Below are 23,955 nucleotides of genomic sequence, written 5' to 3' on the forward strand. Positions count from 1 at the left end.
CAAAAAACTAAGTGGTGGCAGACACCTTTAAGCTGAGGTCTTTAGAGGCCTGGTCTGTATATTGAGTTCTAAGACAGCCATGGCTACACAGACCTTTTCCAAAACAAAACAAAAACCAAGGATTGTCAGGATGGCTGCTCAATGGGTAAGGGTGGTAAGCCTGATCTGAACTTGATCCTTGGGACCAACATGGTGGAAGGAGTACTCACTCCTGCAAGTTGTTCTCTTACCTCCACATAACATCATGGTAAATGTGTGCTCTTCCCCAATACATAAATCAAGGGATTGGGGAAACCTTTTAGTAAAGTGCTTGCCCCACAAGCAGGAGGACCCGATTGATGCCTTAACATCCCATGAAAAAACTGTTGATGTAAGGCCTGTAAACCCAGTACTTGGGAGGTAGAGAAAGGAGGATCAGGAGTTCAAGGACATTTTCAGCTACCTAGTAAATTTTCGTGTCTTAAAAAATGGGGAAGGGGGGAGAGATGGCTCATCAGTTAACAGCACAGACTGCTTTCCCAAAGGTTCAGAGTTCAATTCTCAGCAATCACAGGGTGGCTCACAATCATCTATAGTAGGGGGGGGGTCTGATGCCCTCTTCTGGCATAAAGGCATACATACAGAGAAAATAATTTTTTTTAAAAAAATTAGATGCTAAAATAAATATTGATAGATTTTTCAATGCAAAAACCATGTGCTTCTACAATCTGAGTAGTTGGGAGGCAGTGGCAGAAAGATTTCAAGGCTGCAGAGATGGCTCAGTTGAGAAAGCACTTACCCCGCTGGCTTGAGGCTGGATTTTGGATCTCCAAAGTCCACAAAAGCCAAGTGGGAAAGGTAGCTGCCTTGAAGAGCAAGAGTCTAACAGGCGCTGACAGTTATAGGTCACAAGAAACTGGTATTAGCCTGGTATTTGGGCCCATACTTGTAACCCTAACACCTGACAGGCCAAGTCATGATGAGAGTTCAGTGCTAACCTGGAGGACTTAGTGAGACCCTATCTAGAAAGAAAAGAGGCTGGTGATAGAGCTCATTGGGAAGTTGGGAGAACCCTTGGCTAGAATGCACAAGGTCTTAAGTTCAATTGCCCGTACTGCAAAAACAAACTGAAGCAAACACCCCTGCTTCCACATTAGTAAGTGCTAGGTCCATGATGGTGAGATTTCATGGAAGCCATCTATCATTTACGTGTCTGTGTGTATGCACACGTATTTGGCTGCCTGTGGAGACCAGAAGAGAACAGTGATTCCCTGGGGTATATGTGTGTTATGTGATGGGAACCAAATTCTAATCCTTTGTAAGAACAGCAAGCACTCACTCCTAACTGCTGAGCCATCTCCCCAACTTTGTTGTACCGATTTATAATGAACAATTTTGCATATGTATCTACAACAATCACTTCAGACAAAATTACTCTTAAACTTCCTATCTGGAAATGTGCTAATTGGTCTTTAGGAAGTTTTAAGTAATCTCAGCATATCTGAGTTAAAACTGTGTGTTAAGCTACACAGATGAGACCTTGTTTCAAGACAGAAAAAAGAAAATTGTCAGGGAACACATATGCACATCTCCAGTGTGTTCCCTGAAAGAGAATGGCTGATTATTATTTTTATAGATAAGGTTTCTCTGTGTAGCCCTGGCTGCCCTCAAATTCAGGAGGGATTTGGCTGCCTCTGACTCCTGAGTGCTGGGATTAAAAGTATGTTCTTCCATCACCGCCTGGTGGGAAGATTTTAATTACAGAGACAGGGTTTCTCTGTCTAACGGCACTGGCTGTCCTAGAACTCACTTTGTAGACCAGGCTGGCCTTGAATTCAAAGAGATCTGCTTGCCTCTGTCTCCCCAGTGCTGACAACCATCCTTAACTCCAGTTGGAAAGCTGATACCTTCTTCTGAATTCTGCGGGCACCAGGCATGCATACAAAACACTCATACATGTAAAAGCACACCTCAGGCTGGAGAGATGACTCAGAAGTTAAGAGCACTGGCTGAGTTCAATTCCCAGCAACCACACAGTGGCTCACAACAATCTGTAATGAGACCTGGTGCCTGCAGGCTTACATACCAGCAGAACACTATACATAATAAATCTTTAAAAAAAAATGGGGATGGGGGAGGTGGTGGTGGTGCATGCCTTTAATCCCAGCACTCTGGAGGCTGGTCTAGAGCAAGTTCCAGGACAGCCAAAGCAACCCAGAGAAAATCTGTCTTGAAAAAACAAAAAAAAAAAGGGGGGGGGGATGGAGATCTGAGGGAAGAAGATCAAGTGTTAAAGGCCAGCTTGGGCTGGACTACATAGAAGACCCAGGCCCTTCAGCAACAAGCAAACCCTAACTAAATAAAATGACAAACAGGGAGTGTTGGGGACTTGAAAGATGGTTCAGCAGTTTAGAGCACACACCGCTAGAAGACTCAGATTCAGTTCTCTGCACCCACATGGCAACTCAACGATCTGTAACTCCAGTTCCTAGAGACTCAGTGACCTCTTAGCACCCAAGCAGCTCCAAACTATCTGTAACTCTAGCTCCATGGGAATCTAGGCACCTGCACTCATGTACACACACACACAAAACACAAAACAGAACCAGCCCAATATCCATAGGGGGTTCCAGGCAAGCCATGGCTATACACTGAGACTTTGTTCTATAACACAAAACAACAAAAAACCAAGCTGGTCAGTGGTGGTGCACACCTTTAATCCCAGCACTTGGAAGGCAGAAGCAGGCAGATCTCTATGAGTTTGAGGCCAGCCTGGTCTGCAAGAGCTAGTTCCAGGACAGGCTCCAAAACTACATAGAAACTGTGTCTTGAAAAAAACAACAAAACAAAACCCAAACAAAAAACCCAGATAAGAATAGAGCTGCCCTTGTGACACATGTCTATAACCCTAGTATTTGGGGGAACTAAGAAAAGAGGGTCACTAGGTTTAAAGCAATTCTGAGCTAAACAGTAAATTTCAGGCTAGCCTGGTTTAGAGTAAAACCCTGTCTTAAAATACATAAACAAGGAGGCTGGGTTAAGAGCACTGACTGGTCTTCCAGAGGACCAGGGTTCAATTCCCAGCAACCACATGGGAGTTTATAACTGTAACTCTGGCTCCAGGGGAATCTGACACATTCATACCAATATACATAAAATTATTTTAAAAGTACATAAACAAATGCTAGAGATGGCATGGCACATAAAGCACCACAAGCAATCTGATCCTGGTTCCTTGAACCCAACTTCAGAAAGTTGTCCTCTGACTTTAACATCTATGCATATACAGGGCTGGAGAGATGATTCAGTGGATAAGAACACTGGGCTTCCAGAGGACCCTGGTTTGATTCCCAGCACTCATACTAGATGGGTCACAACAGCTTGTATCACATGCTCTTCTGGTCTTTAGACGCTGGACACACAAGTGGTACACAGACAGACATGCAGGCAAAGCATCATACAATAAGAAACAGCAAGAAAGGTCTATTCCTATTTGGGGTCCAGAATTACAGGCAGAAAAAAGTGTCTTTAAGAAGACAGATGATAGGCTGGGGGTGGTGGTACAAGCCTTTACTCACAAGCAGTTGGGAGGCAGAGCAGGTGAATTTACAAATTTGAGGACAGCCTGGTCTACAGAACTAGTTTCAGGATAGCCAGGGTGGTTACACGGATAAACCCTATCTGGAAAAACAAAACAATAACAAAAATGTGTCAGTTCCTAAAACTTTTTGGAGTTGATTTCTGCTAATGCCATCCATCCAACTGATTACGCTAGTTCACGAAACGCCTATTTTCAAGTGGGAAGTGTTACCAGTAAATATTTTCCCAGCAATATGAAAGACAGAATATGCCAGTTCTTACAATATGTACAGCAATTACTACATTAAAAACTTGAGACCAGCCAGGTGGTGGCGCACGCCTTTAATCCCAGCACTTGGGAGGGGATGGAGAGGCGGGCAGATCTCTGTTGAGTTCGAGGCCAGCCTGGTGGTCTACAAGAGCTAGCTCCAGGTCAAAAAAAAATTTCCTCCACCAAGCTGAACTGACGCCAAGAGGGGTTTCTGGTAACCCAATGTCACAATACATTCAACTGTGTAATCCCAATACTGCAAAGTAGACATAGGTAGATTCAAAGTTCCAAGCCAGAGTGGGCAACACAGGGGAAGGAGACCTGGTCTTTAAAAAAAAAAAAAAAAAAAAGAGAGACATAAATCAGGAATTATAAATCTATAGTTTTATTAAGACAAAAACTGACAGTATGGTATGAAGTTTACATTTAAACAAAATTTTCACATATATCTAACACATGCTTTAAAAGATTTTACAATGTAGTTCTAAATGCAGGTCTAGACAATACTAAAAATTGATGGAACTCATGATTCAAGACAGGATCTTGGACATCAGTTAATCTGAAGATCTTGTATTCTCAAATGAACCACTACCCCAATATGAAAGTTAATCTCCTGAGACCAGGGCTTGTGAAGTCATTCAACCCTTAATTGACTCAATGGAATTTGTGCTGTCAGTAACTGAACCTGCCACAAGCAGCTTCAGGGTTCAAAGCTGAAGAAAAAAACCAAAAAAAAACAAAACAAAACAAAAAAAACCACACCAAAAAACAGAGGCTCCAAGAGTTTCCACCCTAAGAGCGCAGGCCCTCCACTCCCATCTCCCATAGGCCCTCCTGCAATACTTGAGCCAGTGGCTTGGATGGACAAACTGATATTATAACTTCGTAATTGGAAAAAGGTCTTTTTCTCCAATTTCAGGAATTAGCACCTCTAAGGCAGAATGATCCGCCTGCTTATACTCTCCAATAAAACTGTCCCTCCTCAGTCAGTTTCCATCTTCACATGGCAGCTTTGGTAACTTGGGAACTGGCTATGTCCTTTGTGGGCCACAATGAGCTCAGGTAGGGAGCACCTTGGCTGTAGGTTTCAGCTTTCACAGATTTTTTAAGTCTCTCAATCCTCATTAATGGTGCCAATGTAATTTTTTGAAAAGGCAAAATATTGACATAGAACCAATTGATTAGTTAGCTGTTCTTTCTACTGTTTCACCATTTCCCCAATCAGGTCCCAAATTTTAACCAAAATGATTCCACCCATCTCCCTTCCTCCCTGCCCCAACCCTCCCACCCCTAATGAATATACCAGTAATAGCCAAAAACTACACACATGCTAGGCTGTAAAAATGCAGTTAACACTATTGGGAAGAAGGCTGTGGGTTGTGGAGATGCTCTTTGAAGATAGACAGTATCTTTGCTCTCCCACACCCCAGTTCTGCAGGTTTTGTCCTTCATGGAAGGCCCTCCGCTTTCTTAGCAAAGCGCAGAACGGGTTGCCTTGAAACACTTACCCTTTCCCCTCCACTGGGATGGGTGTGCAAACTATACAGCTTGAAACGAGTTAAAGCACTTGGGCTGCTGCAGGGCATAGAAACTATGCTGGCTCTTCAAAGGACATCTTCTCAAGCCACCTCTATGGTGTCAAGACAAGTAGAACTCCTTCCCTCCCCACTTGGAACCCACAGTCGAAGGTGACAGGGGCTGGCACTCAAGAGGGCTAATTCTTGTCGTCTTTTTTGTCATCATCCTCTGAGGGGTAGGAATGCCACGTGAGCCTTTCCTCATAGAAGGATATGACAACCTGTGGGCACTTGACATTGGCTTCCTTGGCAGGGACCAGGTCAGCCTCATCAGAGTTTTTCCTGCAGAACAAAGCACAAAGAAACTTTGAGATCAGCTGCTGTGGTCTTCTAATTCGGATCACCCAGGGAATAGGGCCTTAAAAGTCTAAATTTCAGAAACAAACTAGAAAAACAGGGCGCAAGCAGCATTTCCTGGGTGGATTTTGTCACAGGATACCCTTAAAGATTTCCCTTTCTCCTGACAAAAATCCCCTCTAGGGGACTTTGTCAAAAGATGAGTCACCCGATTCAACTAGTTCTTCGGAAAAGGTCAAAGAAAGCTTAATTAGCATTCAGAGGGTAGATGGTAAGCAAAACTATATCCCAGCCAGTGCACACAGCTTTCTCGGGCACAATCCTGCTAACTCATAACATACTGTGTAACACCACCACATGCCACCTGCACAATATCGCCATGTATTTTAAAGTAGTGCTCCAACATGAGAAGGTAGAAAACAAAGGTACTGTGATGTAATTCTCTATTATTTTTCCAAATTTCCATAGCCTAAAAATCTGAAAATGGTATACATTATAGTAACTAAGAGTAAACTCCTATTCATTTATCTTCAGGTCACTGGGTCTGTCCCAGACAAAGGCAGCAGCATGGGGCAGGCAGCAGCATGGGGCAGGCAACAGATACATGACAGAATCTGACACAGCACCACCTCAAACTGGAACAAGAACAAGACTCCAGAGCCACAGGGAACCAAAGAATAAGCCAATATGGTTAAGCTTCCATAAGAAATACCAAGACCCCTAGGTGGTAGTGCCCCAGCACTTGGGAGGCAGAGACAGGTGGGTCTCTGTGAGTTCGAGGCCAGCCTGGTCTATAAGAGCTAGTTCCAGGACAGGCAGGGCTGTTACACAGAGAAACCCTGTCTCAAAGAGCCAAAAAATACCCAAGAAGATGGTGGAAAATATACTAAATCCTTATGGAGTATCTATCTAACCTATAACTCTTTTAACTGAACACTCTTGGGATAAATTTAAGCCCTTTCACTATGTAGAAATAATTTTCTATGTCCAGAAATAGACAGGTACCTCCACTTTCCTAGAAAATCAAGTTATAATAAAAATAATAATTTTATGTGTACGAGTGTTTTGTCTGAATATGTGTTGTGTACACCACATGTATGCCTACACCCCTGGAGTCTCTGGAACTGAAGTTAGATAAGGTAGTGAGCAACAACTGCGGGCACTGGGAACTGAACTTGAGTCTTCTGGAAGAGATTACTGAGCCTTCTCTCCAGCTCCATTTTTTAAAAGTGCATGGATGTGGTATTAGGGATGGAAGCTAGAGTTACATGTATGCTAAGAAAGCCCTCTACAACTATATCCTGAGCCATGGGTGTAAACAACACCACTTTTTGCTGTTATTTGTTTGAAATAGGGCTCTCTGCCAGTGGTTCTCTACCTTCCTAATGCTGTGACCATTTAATACAGTTCCTCTCATTGTGGTGACCTCAAGCATAAAGTTACTTTTGTTGCTACTTTGTAACATGATTTTACTGCAGTTATAAATTTAATACAAATATGTTTTCCAATGGTCTTAGGTGACCCACAGACTAAGAACCACTGCTGAGCGTAGTTCTGCAACTTGATATGTAGACTGGGCTGGCCTCAAACTTAAGAGATCCACTTACCTCTAACACTGACTGCTGGGATTAAAGACATGGACACACCTGGTCATGTGTAACTTTTTAAAACCTTGGGTTTTTTAGTCAACATTCAATATTTTAGGGGTGAGGGAGTAGATGCTAGGAATTAAAACATGGGCCTTGCACATACTAGGCAAGCCTTCTACCAGTAAGTCAAATCCCTATCAAAAGGTTTGGATTTGTTTTGTTTTCTGTTTTTGTAGGGCTGGGAATCAAAGCCACAGATTTTATGTGTTATGTAAACACTTTACCTCTGAGCTACACCCCCTAGCCCAACACCCAAATCTTAACTTTAGATACAGCAATAAGATAACCAATGCCCACCTGGCAGTGGTGGCGCACGTCTTTAATTCCAATATATGGGTTATTACAATATATATAACAATATATGGGTTATTATGCAATATATGGGATTACAGCTGGCTCTTAGGTGTGTGTGTTTATGCTTTTAAAACTTCATCTTGCTGGCATATGCCTTTAATCCCAGCACTCAGGAGGTAGAGGCAGGAGGATCTCTGTGAGTTCGAGGCCAGCCCAGTCTACAAGAGTTCTAGGATAGGCTCCAAAGCTACAACTTCATCTTACTCTAGGTCAGGCTGGCCTCCAACTTTTGATATTTCCATTTTATCTGAGTATTGGGATTGTAAATGTGTAGAACCACACTCTAAAAGACATGGAGATACTCCTGTGACTCACACTGGTCACTTGCAGGGCAAGTGTATTTTAGCTAGACTACTTAACACACCATATTATTCAGTTTTTCTTCTACAAGTTAGAAGAAATAAGCTAAATGAGGGTCAGAATCAGTAAATACTGAAGGAACACACAGGAAGAAAATAGGTGGTTAGTTAATTATAACCCAGGTCTTTTTTACTTGTATTGAAGTTAAAAATAGCCTTGTCAGTCATTATCTAGGGAAGAACCACCATAGATACCAGTTCAGAGAAAGTTCTAGACCAATCAAAGGACAAGGCCTTGACAATCCTATTTTAACTGGCAATGGCTTAACACTTACTCCTCCTAGTCCGTCATGGTGGCATGTCCCTGTAATCTCAGCACAGTTAGGGGCAGGAGGATTTCAAGCTCAATGCAAGCCTAGGCTAGAGTAAAACTGTCTCAAAAAGCAAAAATCAAAGAAACGAAAACAGTTAATTACTTTTACTAACTTGAGCTCCTCTTCATTACTGTTTGAAAGTACTGTTATGTGCTGCTTAACAATGTTCTGGTCAGAAATGGACTGCAGATGAAAATTTTCTCATTGCTAGTGAAACTGTGGTTCATGCTAGTCACAGAACCCCACTACTATGCTGGCAGCACATAAGAACAGCAAATACAAGCATGTTCAGCAGGTGATACTGGTTAGTGCTAACAAACTACCTACTGTTTCTACTTAGACCAAGTCTGCACTATTACCACTAGTATTTATAATAGAGAAGCAGGCTTACATTACGCTTGGTAACAGTAAACAGTAGAGGCTTTACTGACCCCTGCTGGCTGATTTTGAAAATTTAGAATCTTCAAAATAAATTCTATAAATTTTTTCCTAACCCTCAAACAAGAACAGAATCCTTATGGGGTCAGCCTGATCTTTACTAAGGAGGTGGCAGAGAAGGAGGGTGATTCAATCACATTTCAGAATTTTCTGTTTTATTCCACAGAACTGAAATGTGGTTCCTCTCCATAGTCTCTCCAACCTACAGACGGGGGGAAAAATAATAATAAAAAAAAAATCTGTAAATCCTAAGGGCCCCTACCTGTAACTCATGAGTCCAGGTTTGTAGTCAGGCCGAGGTTCACTATCGAAGGACTATGTCATCTTAAAGATTTCACACCTGGGCGACTGGAATTTCGAAGGTCCAGCTCTTTCCTCTGGCATAGAACAGATGGGGAGAAGGAAAAAACAACCATACAGAGCCACTGGTAGACTCACCATTTCATCAGGAACATGAGTTCTCCACTGGAGTCAGTAGCTCCAATAATCCGCTCAGGCTCCAAACCCCGGGCAAAGCCTCGTGGCTTTTCTGACTGTAAAAACCAGATGGACAAAACAATTTTATTAGCATAGGGTTATATCCAGAATAATTATTTCTGTGTTTCTAAGAAATGTAATCATAAACACCCATTCAAGGTTTCCTCTGCTTCCCACATCACACAGTAGATGTCTGAAGCACATGAGGTACTCCAGAATGAATGGGACACACACCCCAAGCCAAAGAAATGTTCACACTGTCTCTTCAAAGGTAAATTACTTAAGATACTAAAGACAAAACATCTATCTTATATCTTTAGTGATCAAAACATTGAAAGTGATCTATTGACAGAAATGAATTCAGTTGCTGTCATGAGTCTCCAGTAACAGATACCATTCTTTTTAAAAAAGATTTTATTTTATGTATGAGTGCTCTATCTGCATATATGCCTTTATGCCAGAAGAGGGCATCAGATCCCACTAGAGATGGTTGTGAGCCACCATGTGATTGCTGGGACTTCTGAAGAGCAGTCAGTGCTGAGTTATATCTATCTATCTGTCAAGTCCCTGCCTCATCCTTCTTGCGCCATGGATAAAAAGATTGGATCACTTTACAAGAGTAAGTCCCAAATCTTTTTCTTGTTGTTCTTTTGTATATTCACTGAGACAAGGTCTCCTGTAGTCCAGGCCCTTGTCCCTGATCCTCCTGTGCTATGATTACAGGTGTGTCCATGATTGGCCCCCAGATCCTTTAAAACATTAGCTTATTTCTGAAGGACAGAGAGGACATGCATGACTGCTGAGATTCAAAGGGAGAAGTTCAAGCAAGGTAGCTCATAACTGTAATCCCAACACTTAGAAGGCTAAGGAAAATTACCACAAGTTTGAGGCCAGCCTAGGCTACATATTGAATTACAGGTCAGCCTAGGCTACTATGCAAGACCTTATCCAAAATGAATAAATAAAAATTTAAAAGAAAAAAAAAAAGAAGGGGAAGACAGGAGAGAGATGAGGTAGGATCAAACTGCTGGAATGATCTGGCCTCTGGCCGGAGAAGATTCCTATTCCAAGTCTCACCTCTTCTTTCTTCTTCTTTGGTTTGCTTTCTTCTCCCTTATCTTCATAATCAGAATCAGCTTTGCGCTTGCCTCCCTCTGATTTGTCTGTCTCGTGAGCTGTTTTCTGTGACTGTAGAAACTCAGCAATAAGGTCAGGGCAATCCAGGTTCTCTTCTGGCTCCCATGTATTGTCCTCACTGAAATCAGCAAGCATAACAAGTTATGCTTCCACTCAAGTCAACATTTTTAACTAAGAGAAGAGCTAGTCTTGGAAGAGAGTTAAATGATAATGAACAGCTGATTTTTCTTCAGGATTAAGAACTTTCCTAGTAGGGGAGGGTACAGACCAAAAGGCTTAGAAATTCGCCTTCAAGGAAAGACTACTTTGAAAAAGTGGGCTATCTGCTCCTCAGAATCACTGTTGTGGACTGGCAAGATGGCTTAATTGGAAAAATGAATCATCCACCAAGCCTTAAGACCCGACTCTCATCTCAGGACTTACACGGCACACATGCGCACATACACAAATATAACAGAACAAAAATCTGTCATATATTATAGTACGCTGCACGTAGATCCTTCCTCAGTAGACTATCAGCTGTGGAGTTCAGGACTGAACCAAGGTATACCCACCATAGATGAGGTAACAAGCATATCATGACTCCTCATAGCAACTGAACTGACTTGTGTCAATGAAACTTACTCTGAGAAACCCTTCCACTTTAGAAGATATTCCACTTTGCCTTTGACAACTCGTCGATCGAGAACTTTTTCCACTACATATTCCTCTTCCTCTTCTTCTAGTACCTCCTCCACTTTCTTCTTGTTCTGTTTTTTTCCCATAGCACCCGCCAGCTTTCCGGTGTAAAGGGTGACACTGCTAAAATAACAAAGGAAATGAAGGGCATCAGGGCACACATACTGGATACATCCTGGACAGCGAGGGAAACCATAGGTGGTGGACATTGCTTAGAATGCTCTATTTACCTCCAATTCACAACCATGTTTTGATGTTTGCTAAGAAGTTAGCCACAATTATTAATCTCACAGTAAAATTACTGTCTTTTCTGGGCAAGGACTTAATATGAAGCCCAAGCTGTCCTCAGGTTTCTAAGTGTTAGAATTATAGATATATACTACAAAGTGTGGGAAGAATTTATAAATTCTTATATACATTTATAACTTTTATACTAAGTTTAATTTATATTAACACTTAATATCCCTTTGCCACAAAATATTATGTCGAATCAGCTATGATGTAGGAGGGTCTTCTGTCCATTTGTTACTTTCACTGGTCAAATAAAGAAGCTGCCTTGGCCTTTTGATAGGCCAGCCTTTAGGTGGATGGAGTAGACAGAACAGAATTCTGGGAGAAAGAAAGCAGAGTCAGGCAGACACCATGAAGCTCCGGCCCAAGATGGACATAGGTTAGAATCTTCCTGGTGATACTCAGATTACTAGATATGGGTTAAAGCAAGATGTGCGAGTTAGCCAAGAAGAGGCTAGAAATAATGGAACAGGCAGTGTTTAAATGAATACAATTTGTGTGTTATTTCGGGGTATAAGCTAGCTAGCCAGGTAACTGGGAGCCGGGCTGTGGGAAGCAGCCTGCTGCTCATTTTACACAGCTACATATATATAAATATAATATATATATAATAAAATTATCTGACTTTTTTTTTGCAGGGGGGGGTACGGACGGACAGGATCTCATATAGTCCAGGCTGGCTTTGAACCCCTGATCTGGTCTCTACCTTTCAAGTACTGGGATTATAGATGTGTGCTGCCATGTCCAGCTAGAAAGTCCCTTTATTTTTCACTTTGCTTTTCTTGAATGCCACCATAAATTCACAGCTTAAACTTAAAAAATTCTTTTACTGCATTTACTCACTTAGTATGTATATGGGTGTCATGGAGGTCAAGAAACAATTTGTGAGAGTCAGCTCCATGTGGTTCTTGGGCTTGGCTAAGTCACCTCACCCAGGTTGGCCTGGAACTTGAGACATAGCAGAACATGACCTTGAACTTCTGATCCTCTGTCTCTTCCTCCTTGAGCGTGGCATACACCACATCTACCTACATGGTGCTAAAAGATTGAACCCAAGGCTTTGTGCACTATATAAGAAAGGCAAGAGAGCACTTTATCAACTGTGCTACAGCTCCAGCTAACTTACATTGTTGCCCTTTGGTAGTACTAAGAATTAAATCGTGGGTTTCAAGAATGCTAGGCATTAAGCTACAGCCCTAAATCACTGTTTTTTGACCTAGTTTACGTTATAATTTATTTCTAAGACTCAGGCCTGCTTAGAAAAGGCACCAGAATAGCTATTAATTTAAGCTGAGTATTGTAATGATTTAGAAAATAAGCATGGGGACAAGAGGAAGGTAGCTGTGTCGTATAGTTTATCTTCTTTGAGCAAGACAACTTTGTACCATTGGTTCTCTCCCTCTACCTTCACATGGGTTCCCACATAAAAAAACAAGCCCATCTGGCTTGCACAGCAAGTGCTTTACCTTGTAGGTCCTGAGTTTTATTCTTTCCTAAAACATGCCTTGGGCTGGAGAGATGGATCAGCAGTTAGGAGTACTGGTTGCTTATCTAGAGGACCTGGGTTCAACTTTCAGCACCCACATGGCAGCTCACAACTGGCTGTAACTCCAGTTCCAGAGGATCGGACACCCTCACACATACACTCAGGCAAAACACCAATACAGATGAAATAATTCAAAACAACAACAAACCCCAAGCTTCAACACATGAACACAACACACACCTACACACATAATTATATATGGGTGAAACAGCTTGTTCCTTCATTTTGAGAAGTTGAAGCTGGTTTTGTTTGATGAAAATCCCCAAATGTGGCTGGGGATACAGGTCAGTTGGTGGAGAGTTTGTCTCACACAAATGAATTCCTGCTTTTACCCCAAAAAACTGGGCATGGTGGTGCACTAGTATGTGTGACCCTAGCAGAAGAACCAAGGAGTTCAAGGTTATCCTTGTCTATATAATTCAGGAAACCCATGGGGACACACATACACATTTTATATACACACACATTTTTTCAGCCACCTGCAATAGGGGTTCTTCGTATAGCCTTGGAGCCTGTCTTGGAACTCACTCTGTAGACTAGGTTGGCCTCTAACCCATTGAGATCCTCCTGCCTCTGCCTCCCGATGCTGGGATTAAAGGCGTGTGTCACCACTACCCAGCTTATATTTTTTCTAGTATAAAATTTTTTTAATTCCTGCCAGGTGGCTGATGCACTCCTTCAATCCCAGCACTTGTGAGGCAGAGGCAGGCAGATCTCAGTGAGTTAGAGGCCAACTTAGTCTACGAAGCAAGTTCCAAGATTGCCAGGACTGTTACCTGGCAACAGGTTTTTGAGAAACCCTGTCTCAAAAAACCAAAAAAATATTTTAGTTCTCTATAAATCTCTTACCTTTAGTATATTCAATTCTGATATTTTAGTTGCTTGTTTTTTAATTATTTTTTCCTTCCTTTCTTTCTTTTCTGAGACATTGTTTCTCTTTTTTTCCCTGGCTATCCTGGAACTTGCTCTGTAGACCAAAGCGATATCCCATTTCCCAAAACATTCTTGGGTGCCATATTATAGTGTTCAGAATACCTTTAATGGAAAAAGTGCCCAAAAGCCTTAAAATTACCAATTTGTGTCAGTAGATGGTGCTGTAACATACCAGTAAAACAAAATTGGCTAAAATCTTAGAAATGGATGATCAATTATCCAGAACGAGATATAAAGATGGGCCAGGTGTGGAGGCACAGGCCTATAATCCCACAATATGGGAGGCGGAGGCAGAGGCAGGGGAATAAGGAGTTTAAGGTCAACGTGGACTAGATTGAGGATTTTGTCTCAATCTCCTCACTTCCCCAAAGGAACATGGCAAACAAACCAAGACAAAGGAAGAGCACTGTTCTGCATTAGTTCTATACCCTAATCTGGGGTTAAACTGTTATTACCAGGGTCCTTGGACAAAGTTTTACTATAACTGTAGAAACTCAAATTCTAGATATTGTGCTGAATTCTAGAGACTCAAGAAAGTAAGAAATGGTTCCTACCTTTTTGAAGTTTAATGTAAGAAAAAAAGGGCAACTTTTCCAAAGCTCAGAGGTAATCTGAACTTGACAGTATGCTATCCAAGAATGTTTTGGAAAACTGGACTCGATAGTATAATGTTTAGCTTGTACACGAGTCCTTTGGTGTAACTCCCAGCAATGGAGAAAACAAACAAATAAAACCATGCACAAAAGTGCCTATAATTGCAGGAGGTTTAATAGGAAAGGCAGGAAGGTTCCAAGTTATGGGCAACCTGAGCTATAGAGCAAACACACATCATACTAAAAGAATTTTTAAAAATTATTGTGCATGATGTATGATAGATATATGTGGGTGTATATACACCACAGTCTGGGGATGATGGTCAAAGGACAACTTTCAGGAGGCTGGCTTTCTCCTTCCAACAAGGTTGTTTGTTTGTTCAGACAGAGTTTCTCTCTATAGCCCTGGCTGTCCTGGAACTCTCTGTAGATCCTCCTGCCTTTGCCTCCCGAGTGCTGGGATTAAAGGCGAGTGCCACCTCTGCTTGATCCAACAAAAGTTTGAAGGATGAAACTCAGATCAACATTTTCGCACAGCAAGCACTTTTACTCACTGAGCCACCTTGCTGTCCCTCTCTCCCACCCCAGGATTTCTCTGTGTTGTCTTGGCTGTCCTGGAACTTGCTCTGTAGACCAGGTTGGCCCCGAGATCTGCCTGCCTCTGCCTCCCGAGTGATTAAAATTAAAAGCACGGGTCAAAGAAAAAACATTGTAATTTTCTTATGAACCTTCCCCGGAGTCAATTATATATACAGAAGAGGGCTGGTAGACTTGAAGACCTGCGTTCTACCTTCAAATCCCACGAGGTGGAAGGAAGAGAACCAACTCCGGACAGACTGCCATCCATGCACCAGCATGTGCATGCATGTATATACGCACAAACACAATAAATACAAATTTAAAAGTTTTATGAGGAATAACGCTTGCTGTTTTTCTTTCAGGTAGAGATTAAATCTAAGACCTTGCATGTGCTAGGTCTTTAAGCATTCTATCACTGAACCACATCACAGCCCCTTATTTTCAGACACTCTTGCTAAACTGCCCAGCTGGCTTTGAACTTGAGCTCCTCCTGCCTCTGAATCAGAATAGTTGGGATTGACTGTGTACTACGTCTAGTTCTTAATATGTGTCTGTATTATATTTACTGATTTATTTTGTGTGTATGTATATTAGACACAAAATTAAGCATTTTGTTTTGCTTCTTAAGTTTGTATTAACTATTCAAAGAAATAGGAAAGGCATAAGAAACCTGTGAAGACATTTTAGACACAGGTTCCAGTTGACAAAGAAAAGCATGGGCAAAGGCTGAGGAGGGATCTCAGTTGGTAAAGAGAGGGCTGCAAGCATGGGCTGCAAGCATGAGGATCTGAGTTGGATCTCCAGGCCACTTCTAACACAGGCACAGGGGTGTGTGTTTCTAATTTCAGGGCAAGGGAGGCAGAAATGCGTAGAGCTACCTAAGAACCTCTAAGACACCTATATGCAGACATACAACTACACAAAGACAGAAGTGGTAGGGTCTATCTGTGATCCTAGAGATAGATCTTCCAGATGACTTAAGTTGGGCTCTCTAACTGTAACTCCAGCTCCAGGGGATCTGACACCTCTGGCCTCCCCAGGCACCTGCATACACCCACATGCAGACACACAGCTACACAAAACCAGAAGTGGCAGGGTGCATCTGTAATCCTAGCGATCTTACAGCAAGATGAGATGTGGAGACAGAACTGTTAGGAAACTCTCTGGTCAGCTAGCCTAGAGTACAAAACCTAACAGAAAAAGAGATCCTGCCTCAAATAAGATGGATAGAGTCCAACCACCACATGCATTAAGGCGTGCGCACACGCACACTTTTTTTTTAAACCCACTAAACTGCTGGGCGTGGTGACACATACCTTTAATCTCAGCACTAGGAGAATGGGAGGCAGAGGCAGGTGAGTCTAAGAGTTTGAGGACAGCCTGATCTACAGAGTTGAGTTCCAGGACAGCTAAGACTATACACAAAGAAACCCTGCCAAGGGAGGAAATAAAGTTACTGATTACTGTGATCCTCCTATAGTGGATGCTAGTAACTGAGGGTCCTCTGTAGGAACAACATACTTTTTTTGGTGACAGGGTTTCTCTATGTAGCCTTGGCTGGCTCATAGATCTGCCTGTCCCTGACTCTCCAGTGCTGAGGTTAAAGGTGGCATGACCCACTGCACCATCACAATACACATTCTTAACTTGAGTGCAGGTGTGCACATGTGGAAGTCTGAGGACAACCTAGCTAGAGTTAGTTCTCTCCTTCAATCTTGTTTTCCTGAGGCTAAATTTCTTGTTTCTTCATTCTATATTGTATTACCCAGGCTATCTGGCTGCCTAGCATCTGGACAATTCTTCACTCCACCTCTGAGTACCTTGCTGTAAAAGGTACTCAGGTCTGAACCATTTTACTAACTGAGCCATGACATTTCCTCAGCCCCTTAGATCTCCATTCTCAGCATTCAATGGTATGCACAAAGATGCTTGAACTCTTGTTTTTTGAAACAGGGTTTCTCCATCTAGCCTCTGCTATCCTGGAGCTCCCTTTGTAGATTAGACAGGCCTCAAACTCAGAGGCAACTCCCCCCTCGCTTCCCAAATGCTGGGATTAAACGTGGGACGCTACCACACCACACCCCGCCAGATTCTTGAACTTTTTTGTTGTTGTTGTTGTTTTGTTTTTCGAGACAGGTTTCTCTGTAGCTTTAGAGCCTGCCCTGGAACTAGCTCTTGTAGACTAGGCTGGCCTCAAACTCACAGAGATTCACCCGCCTCTGCTGGGAGTCCGCCCTGCGATGTTCTTAACAAGTACAATACAGACTCTTTTTGCATAACAACCATACTGGGGTGGGACAGATGACTCAGCAATTAAGAGCTCTTGCTGCTCTTACAGAGGCTCATCTGAGTTTGCTTCCTAGCACAACTGTGAAGTGGCTCAAGACCTTGTGTAACTCCAGCTCTAGGGGATCCCTCTTCTGGCCTCGGCAGGATCCCCACGTACACATACCCACACAGAGCTACAAAATTTCAACAAACAAACAAAATCTCAGGGCTGGAAAGGTGGCTCAGTAGTTAAGAGCACTGGCTGCTCTGCTCTTCCAGAGGACCCGAGTTTAATTTCCACAAGGGGCGTATAACCACACCCTATTGTTTCATTCAGTCAGAATCCTACAGTTTCTTCAAGACCTATCCTAAATGGTATTTCTCCCATAAAGCTCACCCAACCTAACCAAATATTTCTCCTTCCCTTGGGATCCCCAAAACATTTTGTTTCTATTTTCCCTCAGAATTCTGAGCCCTGTGCAAATTATGAACATTGTATACCTAACAAAGAAAGATGTTTCAAAACCAAATAATCAGGAAATAAAAGTACAAAGCTGCCAGCTTTTTAGGAGTGACAATCAAGAAACCCAGAACTGAAAACAAGGACAAGGTATCTTTGCTATAACTGGTAACTACACACCAGTAATCAAAACAGAAATGAAGGCGCACACAGTAGTACAGTATGCTTTGGTGCCAGTGACATTTCCAAACTGCTTTTAGTTGGCTTTTTATTTGGCTGTTTGTGAAGCAAATGTTTTCCAGATGCAAATCTGGATGAAAAACAGGAACCATGTACACATTAAACAAGGGTAGTAGTTTGTTTTTGTTTTTGAGCATGTTTGTGGGAGCAGAATTGGTTGAAATAGATTGAATCCAGAGCAAATCCACATGTGTCTCCGCCCCCCCTTGTTTGTGCCAGGGTCTCAACCCTGTAGCCTAGGTTGGCCTCAAGTATGTGATTCATCTTTTTACCTCCACCACCTGTACTTAGTGTTTGCAGCAGGGAGCACAGGGACAGAGGGGAACTTTCAGAAGGCAGATCCCTCCTTCTAATATGTTGGTCCTGGGATCAAACACAAGTTATTAATTAGGCTTTGTGGGAAGTGCTTTTTTCCACCAAGTTGGCCAGAACGTCTAGCCTGTTTTTTCAGACAGGGTATTACTTTATAGTCCAGGCTGGCATGGACTCATTATTTAGACCAGGCTTTCTTCAAACTTGAGGGAAGTTTTCCCTGTGCCACTTCCTTCAGTGATGTATTTATAAGCATGGGTCACCATGCCCAGCTGTGAAATTAGTTGTTGTTTTTTTGATTTTTTGAGACAGGGCTTCTCTATGTACCAGTCGCAGCTATCCTGGAACTAGCTCTATAGACCAGGCTGGCCTCGAACTCAGAGATCTGCCTGCCTCTGCCTCCCAAGCGCTGAGAGATTAAAGGCATAAACCACCATCGCCTAGCTGACATTAAGGATTTTGTAGTATAGCTCAATGACAGAGCACATGGGTTTGAGTTCAACTCAGTACTTTCACCACTAAAAAAAGAAAACAAAACTAGTCCAACGTTCCCCAAATTTAGTCTCAAAACTTGTAGAAGCTGTAGAAAGCTTGTCAAACATGGATGCAGTTCAGTGTGCCTGTTTGCCTAACACGTAAAAGGCCCTGAATTCAATTCTTTAGACTGCAAAAAGTAAGCAAAGACACACACATAAAAATAAAACTAAACTAGGAATGGTGGTACACACCTATAATCTCAGTTCAAGGCCAATCTGGGCTACATAGTGAGTTTTAAGCCAATATGGGACATAGAAAAGAAAATCTACACATACCAACTTCTGCTAGGTCTAGTCCCCAAAATTTAGAAAATGGGGCTATCAAGCTGGTTCAGTGGGGAAAGGTTTGTCTTAAAAGCCTAACAGCCGGAGTTCAATCACCAGAATTTGCCTAACAGTACAAGAGAAGGAGGCCAAAGTTGTTCTCATCTCCACTAGTATATCATGGCACACTCCCTACCCCACTTTTAAAAAACTAGAACAGAGTGTACTGGCATACTTAATTCCAGCACTCAGGAGACAGAGGCAGGGAGAACTCTATGAATCTGAGACCAGACTGTTGTGTGTATCAAATTCTAGGACAACCAGAGTTACAGAGTCAGAACCTGTCTCAAAATATAAAACAATAAAGACATAAATATAAAGAACGCCTTTAACCCCAGAAGTTGGGGGCATAGGTAGCAGACCTCTGAGTTCGAGGCCAGCCTGGCCTACAGGGTGAGTTCCAGGACAGCCAGGGCTACATAGAGAAAAACAAACAAAAAGGGCCTTTTACTCTGAAACAATTGTCCAGACAGCTGAAGATGTAGTTCAGCAGGTAGAAGTACTTTGCAGGCAAGTCTGATGGGTGAGTTTGATCCCCTGAACCCATGGTAGAAGAATGAACTTCTCAAAATTATCCCATACACCCATGTGCATACACAGTATTTTACCTGCTCAGAAAAATACCTAGAAGGGAGGGTAAAAATTTACCAATTTTAATGTTATTTATAAGAGTGACCAATCAGAAAACCAAAGTGACTGAAGATCTCCCATCGCCACAAATCTTTACTAAGGAGCAAGTGGTTTCAACATGGGGGTTTCCCCAGGCCTTAGACTGGAGTCTTTTCAATATACCACTTTTCATATATAGCTAGAAAGCATCCAAGGAGGGGCACAGGCACTAATTTGTTGATCGCAGCCATACATCTATCCCAAAACCTTAGATCGTTTGAAACTATTCCAAACTGCTGACATGATTCGAAACCCAAAACTAGAGAGGATACCTTATGTTCTAGTAAAACTCATTCTGTTTTCTTGGTGTTTTGAGACAGGGTTTCTCTCAGAGATCTACCTGCCTCTGCTTCCTGAGTATTAAAGGCCTGTGCCATCACCACCACCCGGCTGCAAAACTCCTTTTTAAGAATTATTTTGAACACATTTCAGTGGCAGATAACTTGGGAAAAGTTCCATATTTCATATATCAGTTTTTTTTAACTTATTTACTTTTATTCCATTTGCATTGGTATTTTGCCTGCATGTATGGCTGTGTGAGGGTGTCACGGAGTTAGAGACAGTTGTGAGCTGCCATGTGGGTGCTGGGAATTGAATCCAAGTCCTCTGGAAGTGCAGTCAGTGCTCTTAACCTCTGAACCATCTCTCCGGTCCTCATATACTATTTTTTTTAAGTAAAAATAGTATTACTGTGTGCGCAAACGCCTGCTTTTGTGGCCATACCCTCATGTGTAGCTCGAGGACAATTTTCTGGAATAGGTTCTTTCTTTCCACATTTACCTGGGATCCAGCGATTAAACTGAGGTCTTTAGGATTGATCAGCGAGAGCAAACCCTTTTCATCTGATGAGTCTTGCCTTGTTCTTACAGCCTCCCAACTCACACTACAGACCCCTTACTAGGCAGAAAGCCCCTTTACTGGAAGTCAAGGAAGGTCTTGAACTTCTGACCCTCTGTGCTAAGATTACATGTACATGCCACCACACCCAGCCAGTTATGTGGTACTGGAGACTGAATCCAGGGGTCTGCAGCCCACTAGGCACACACTCTATAAACTAAGCTACACCCCCAGGCACCCCCTTTCTCTTCTTATTTTACACGATCATTCTCTGGACCTCCACTTTCCTTATCCCAAGAACTCCTTTACACAAGGTCAAGAAAATGTCTGACCCCTCGCTCCCAGATTTGTTCAAAAGATCTCTTCTCCATTAGCACACCTTGAGCTCCAAGTCCCCTTGTCCAAGTCTACTGGAAGTTACTTCTTTGTGACCCTAGCAAGAGAAATTCCTCGGATAGTGTCAGTTGGACACTTAGGTTCCCTTTCTTTCCTCCAAGCGCTACCGGGATTGCCCGCGACTGCCACGGTGTCCGCTTTCTCGGGTTACATTTCTAAACCTTTAGTGGATGAAGAGTGATCCGTGCCATGCACACTCAAAGCACCAAGCCTGTCCCCTTCTCGAGGTCCTAAAGTTTTCCTTCTCCCGCCCAACTCCAGAGTCGCTCACTGGAGTCAAACAATCTCCGTCCAGCTCGTGTAGAGCTGACCCAGCGACTGCTAGGCTCTTCAGGAACCACTTGGCTCCCGGGCTCTGGATCCGCTGCCCCGCCCTCTCCAGACTCCCGCAACCCGCGAGCTGTGCGCGGGAAGCGGACTCGTCCGGCGCTGGGCCCGGCCGCGCCCCCAACTCCACTCGCTCCAGTCTTCTGTTCGCGGCCCTCGACCGCCCGCGGCCTCCCGCCGCCGTCGCGCCCCCTCCCCCCCGCCTCCAGCCCGCCTCTTCACCTCGTAGCAGCGCCCGAGAGTTCGAGAGGAATCGGTGCCGCGCTCTTAGCGCGTCGCGTCGGGCGGCCCGAGGGAGTAGCGCCCAGAGGAGCAGAAAGCCGTGCGGCCGCAGTCGAACGCCGAGCTGAAGCGGCGTACCGCAGGCCCCACCAGCGGCCCTCCCCTCAGCCGAACAAAAGAGCCTCTCACTCTGCGCGGCCCGCCGCCTGCACCGCGCAGACGCGATGACCCGCCCCACGGCATCATGGGACTCGGAGTCTGTTCAAGACTACAAGTCCCAGAGTGCCGTGCGAGGCTCGGTCCGCCCGCCCAACTTTCAAGGGCTGTCGGGCGTTTTCGTAGTTTTGTTTTTCTTTTAAACTGGAAAGGCGGGGTCGACTGTAGTCTAGAAAGTTTGTGAGTAGTGATGGGGTTCTGTTTGTTTCAAAACAGGGTGTGTAGCCCAGCTGGCTTCGAACTCGTGGCCTTTCTTTTGCCTCAATTCAAGATTACAGGAGTGCGCCACTATTCCTTAGTCAGTCTATCCAGAACTCGTGTGTTTGGAAACTAGCCCCTTGATATTTGATCCGGAAAACTATTTGCCTCTGGGCAGTTCTATAATTAACAACCTCTGCCATTAAAAAATAATCTTAACTGCCAAGTGTGGAGGTACACATCTTTAATCCCAGCACTCTGGAGGCAGAGGCAGGCAGATTTCTGTGAGTTCGAGACCAGCCTGGTCTCCAGAGGGAGTTCCAGAATAGCCAGGGCTACACAGAGAATCCCTGTCTTGAATAAAAAAAATTCTTAACATATTTGTTGCCTGAGATTTATCAAATCTCCACCTTTCAGTAATGTCCAGCAAACTCTGTAATCTTTTATCTCCACCTCGCTGAGGTTCCTACTCCTCAGCCTTGAATGAATCACTTTCCTGATCAGAAAGCACTAAGTTGGTACTCATCACCAGCACTTCCTGAATTTTCTTTTCCTTTCCCTCTCTCTTCCCATAACCATTCTCTCTCCTCTTCTTTCTCTCCCTCCTTCTCTCTTTCTATTTTTGTTTTGGCTGTTGTTATTTATTTATTTATTTATTTATTTATTTATTTATTTATTCGTGGTGGATGGACAGGGTCTCAAGGAAGTCCTGGCTAGCCTTGAACTCTTGAGTCTCCTGCTTCCATTTCCCAAGTGCTGGAGTTACAGGTATGTGCCACCACATGCAGAAATTTCCTTTTATTGTCTGTGCCAATGGGTGACTTTTATGGGGACTCCTCCATCTCCATGATACCCCTTCTCTAGCTAATTAAGCAAAACCTATGGTTGTCATTCTTTTGTGCGTGCGTGCGTGCGTGTGTTTGGGACAGGGTTTCTCTGTAACTTTAGAGCCTATCCTGGAACTAGCTCTTGTAGACCAGACTTGCCTCGAACTCACAAAGATCTGCTTGCCTCTGCCTCCTGAGCTCTGGGTTTAAAGGCATGAGCCACCACTGCCCGGCTTATAGTTATCATTCTTTAACAAGCCTCCTAGTTTGACTTTCAGCTGGGTCACTACAAACTTTTGAGCTGTAAACTCCAGTAAGAATGGAAACACTCCCTTCTATCGCTCACTATGTCCACAACACCCCAAAAACCCTTGGTATGTGTTGCTGGCTTTCATATGTCCCTGTTTTCATCATATGATTAAATGAATAAACGAGATTTCCTCCTCCCTGACAGAAAATAGAACTGATCAGACTTTCCAAGGTCAGGTGTGATGCTCCGTGCCTCTTAATCCTAGTATTCAGGAGACTAAGGCAGGAGGATTGCTGTAAGTTTAAGAGCAGCTTAGTCTATGTAGGGAGTACCAGGACAGCCTAGGCTGCAAGTGGGAGCCTATCTCAAAAAAAAAAAAAAAAATGACAACTTTCCTGTTCAAAAAACAAAGAGAGAGAGAGAGAGAGAGAGAGAGAGAGAGAGAGAGAGGTTTAGCTCAGCAATACCATACACAAACTTATTTTAAAAAGACCAATTCTTCCTGAAAATATTTGGGTTGAGCTTCCAAAGACAGGCAACAATCCACCTATTCTTTCCTGATGTGTAATGCTTTGGATAACTTTGAAAATGAGAATATTAGTACTACTTTTAGCTTTGCTTCTTCTTGTCTTGGTGCTGGGGATCAAATCCAGGGCCTTGTGTCTGGTAAGAAAGCATTTACACAGGCCTGGGGAGATGGGCCAGAGGTTGAGGGCCTTTGCTGCTCTTCCAGAGAATCTGAGCTCTGTTCCCACCCCCCACAGCGTGCTTCCCATTAGCCTGTCATTCCAGTTCCAGGGGATCCAACTCCTTCTGACCTCT

The 23,955-nt window shown here is 43.3% G+C and overlaps 1 protein-coding gene across 2 annotated transcripts; it reads right to left on the reverse strand.

Annotated features, from left to right (window-relative positions):
- Positions 1-4,198: 4,198 nt before the first annotated feature.
- Cbx1 (chromobox 1) lies at positions 4,199-21,861 on the reverse strand. 2 transcript variants are annotated; one of them, XM_085695707.2, is made up of 5 exons: positions 21,643-21,861; positions 11,056-11,229; positions 10,372-10,549; positions 9,256-9,350; positions 4,199-5,688 (listed from the first exon to the last, which is right to left on the reverse strand). In XM_085695707.2, exons 2-5 carry the CDS (start codon positions 11,193-11,195, stop codon positions 5,544-5,546), a joined length of 558 nt encoding a protein of 185 aa, XP_085551833.2. In that variant the 5' UTR covers positions 11,196-11,229; positions 21,643-21,861; the 3' UTR covers positions 4,199-5,543. The 2 variants fall into 2 exon arrangements, with proteins under 2 accessions (XP_085551833.2, XP_087766176.1); XM_087910050.1 differs by having other exon boundaries at positions 11,056-11,232; positions 21,643-21,860.
- Positions 21,862-23,955: the final 2,094 nt, after the last annotated feature.

This window comes from Myodes glareolus, chromosome 9, assembly GCF_982192425.1.
Source record: "Myodes glareolus chromosome 9, mMyoGla1.1, whole genome shotgun sequence".
Classification (NCBI taxonomy): domain Eukaryota; kingdom Metazoa; phylum Chordata; class Mammalia; order Rodentia; family Cricetidae; genus Myodes; species Myodes glareolus.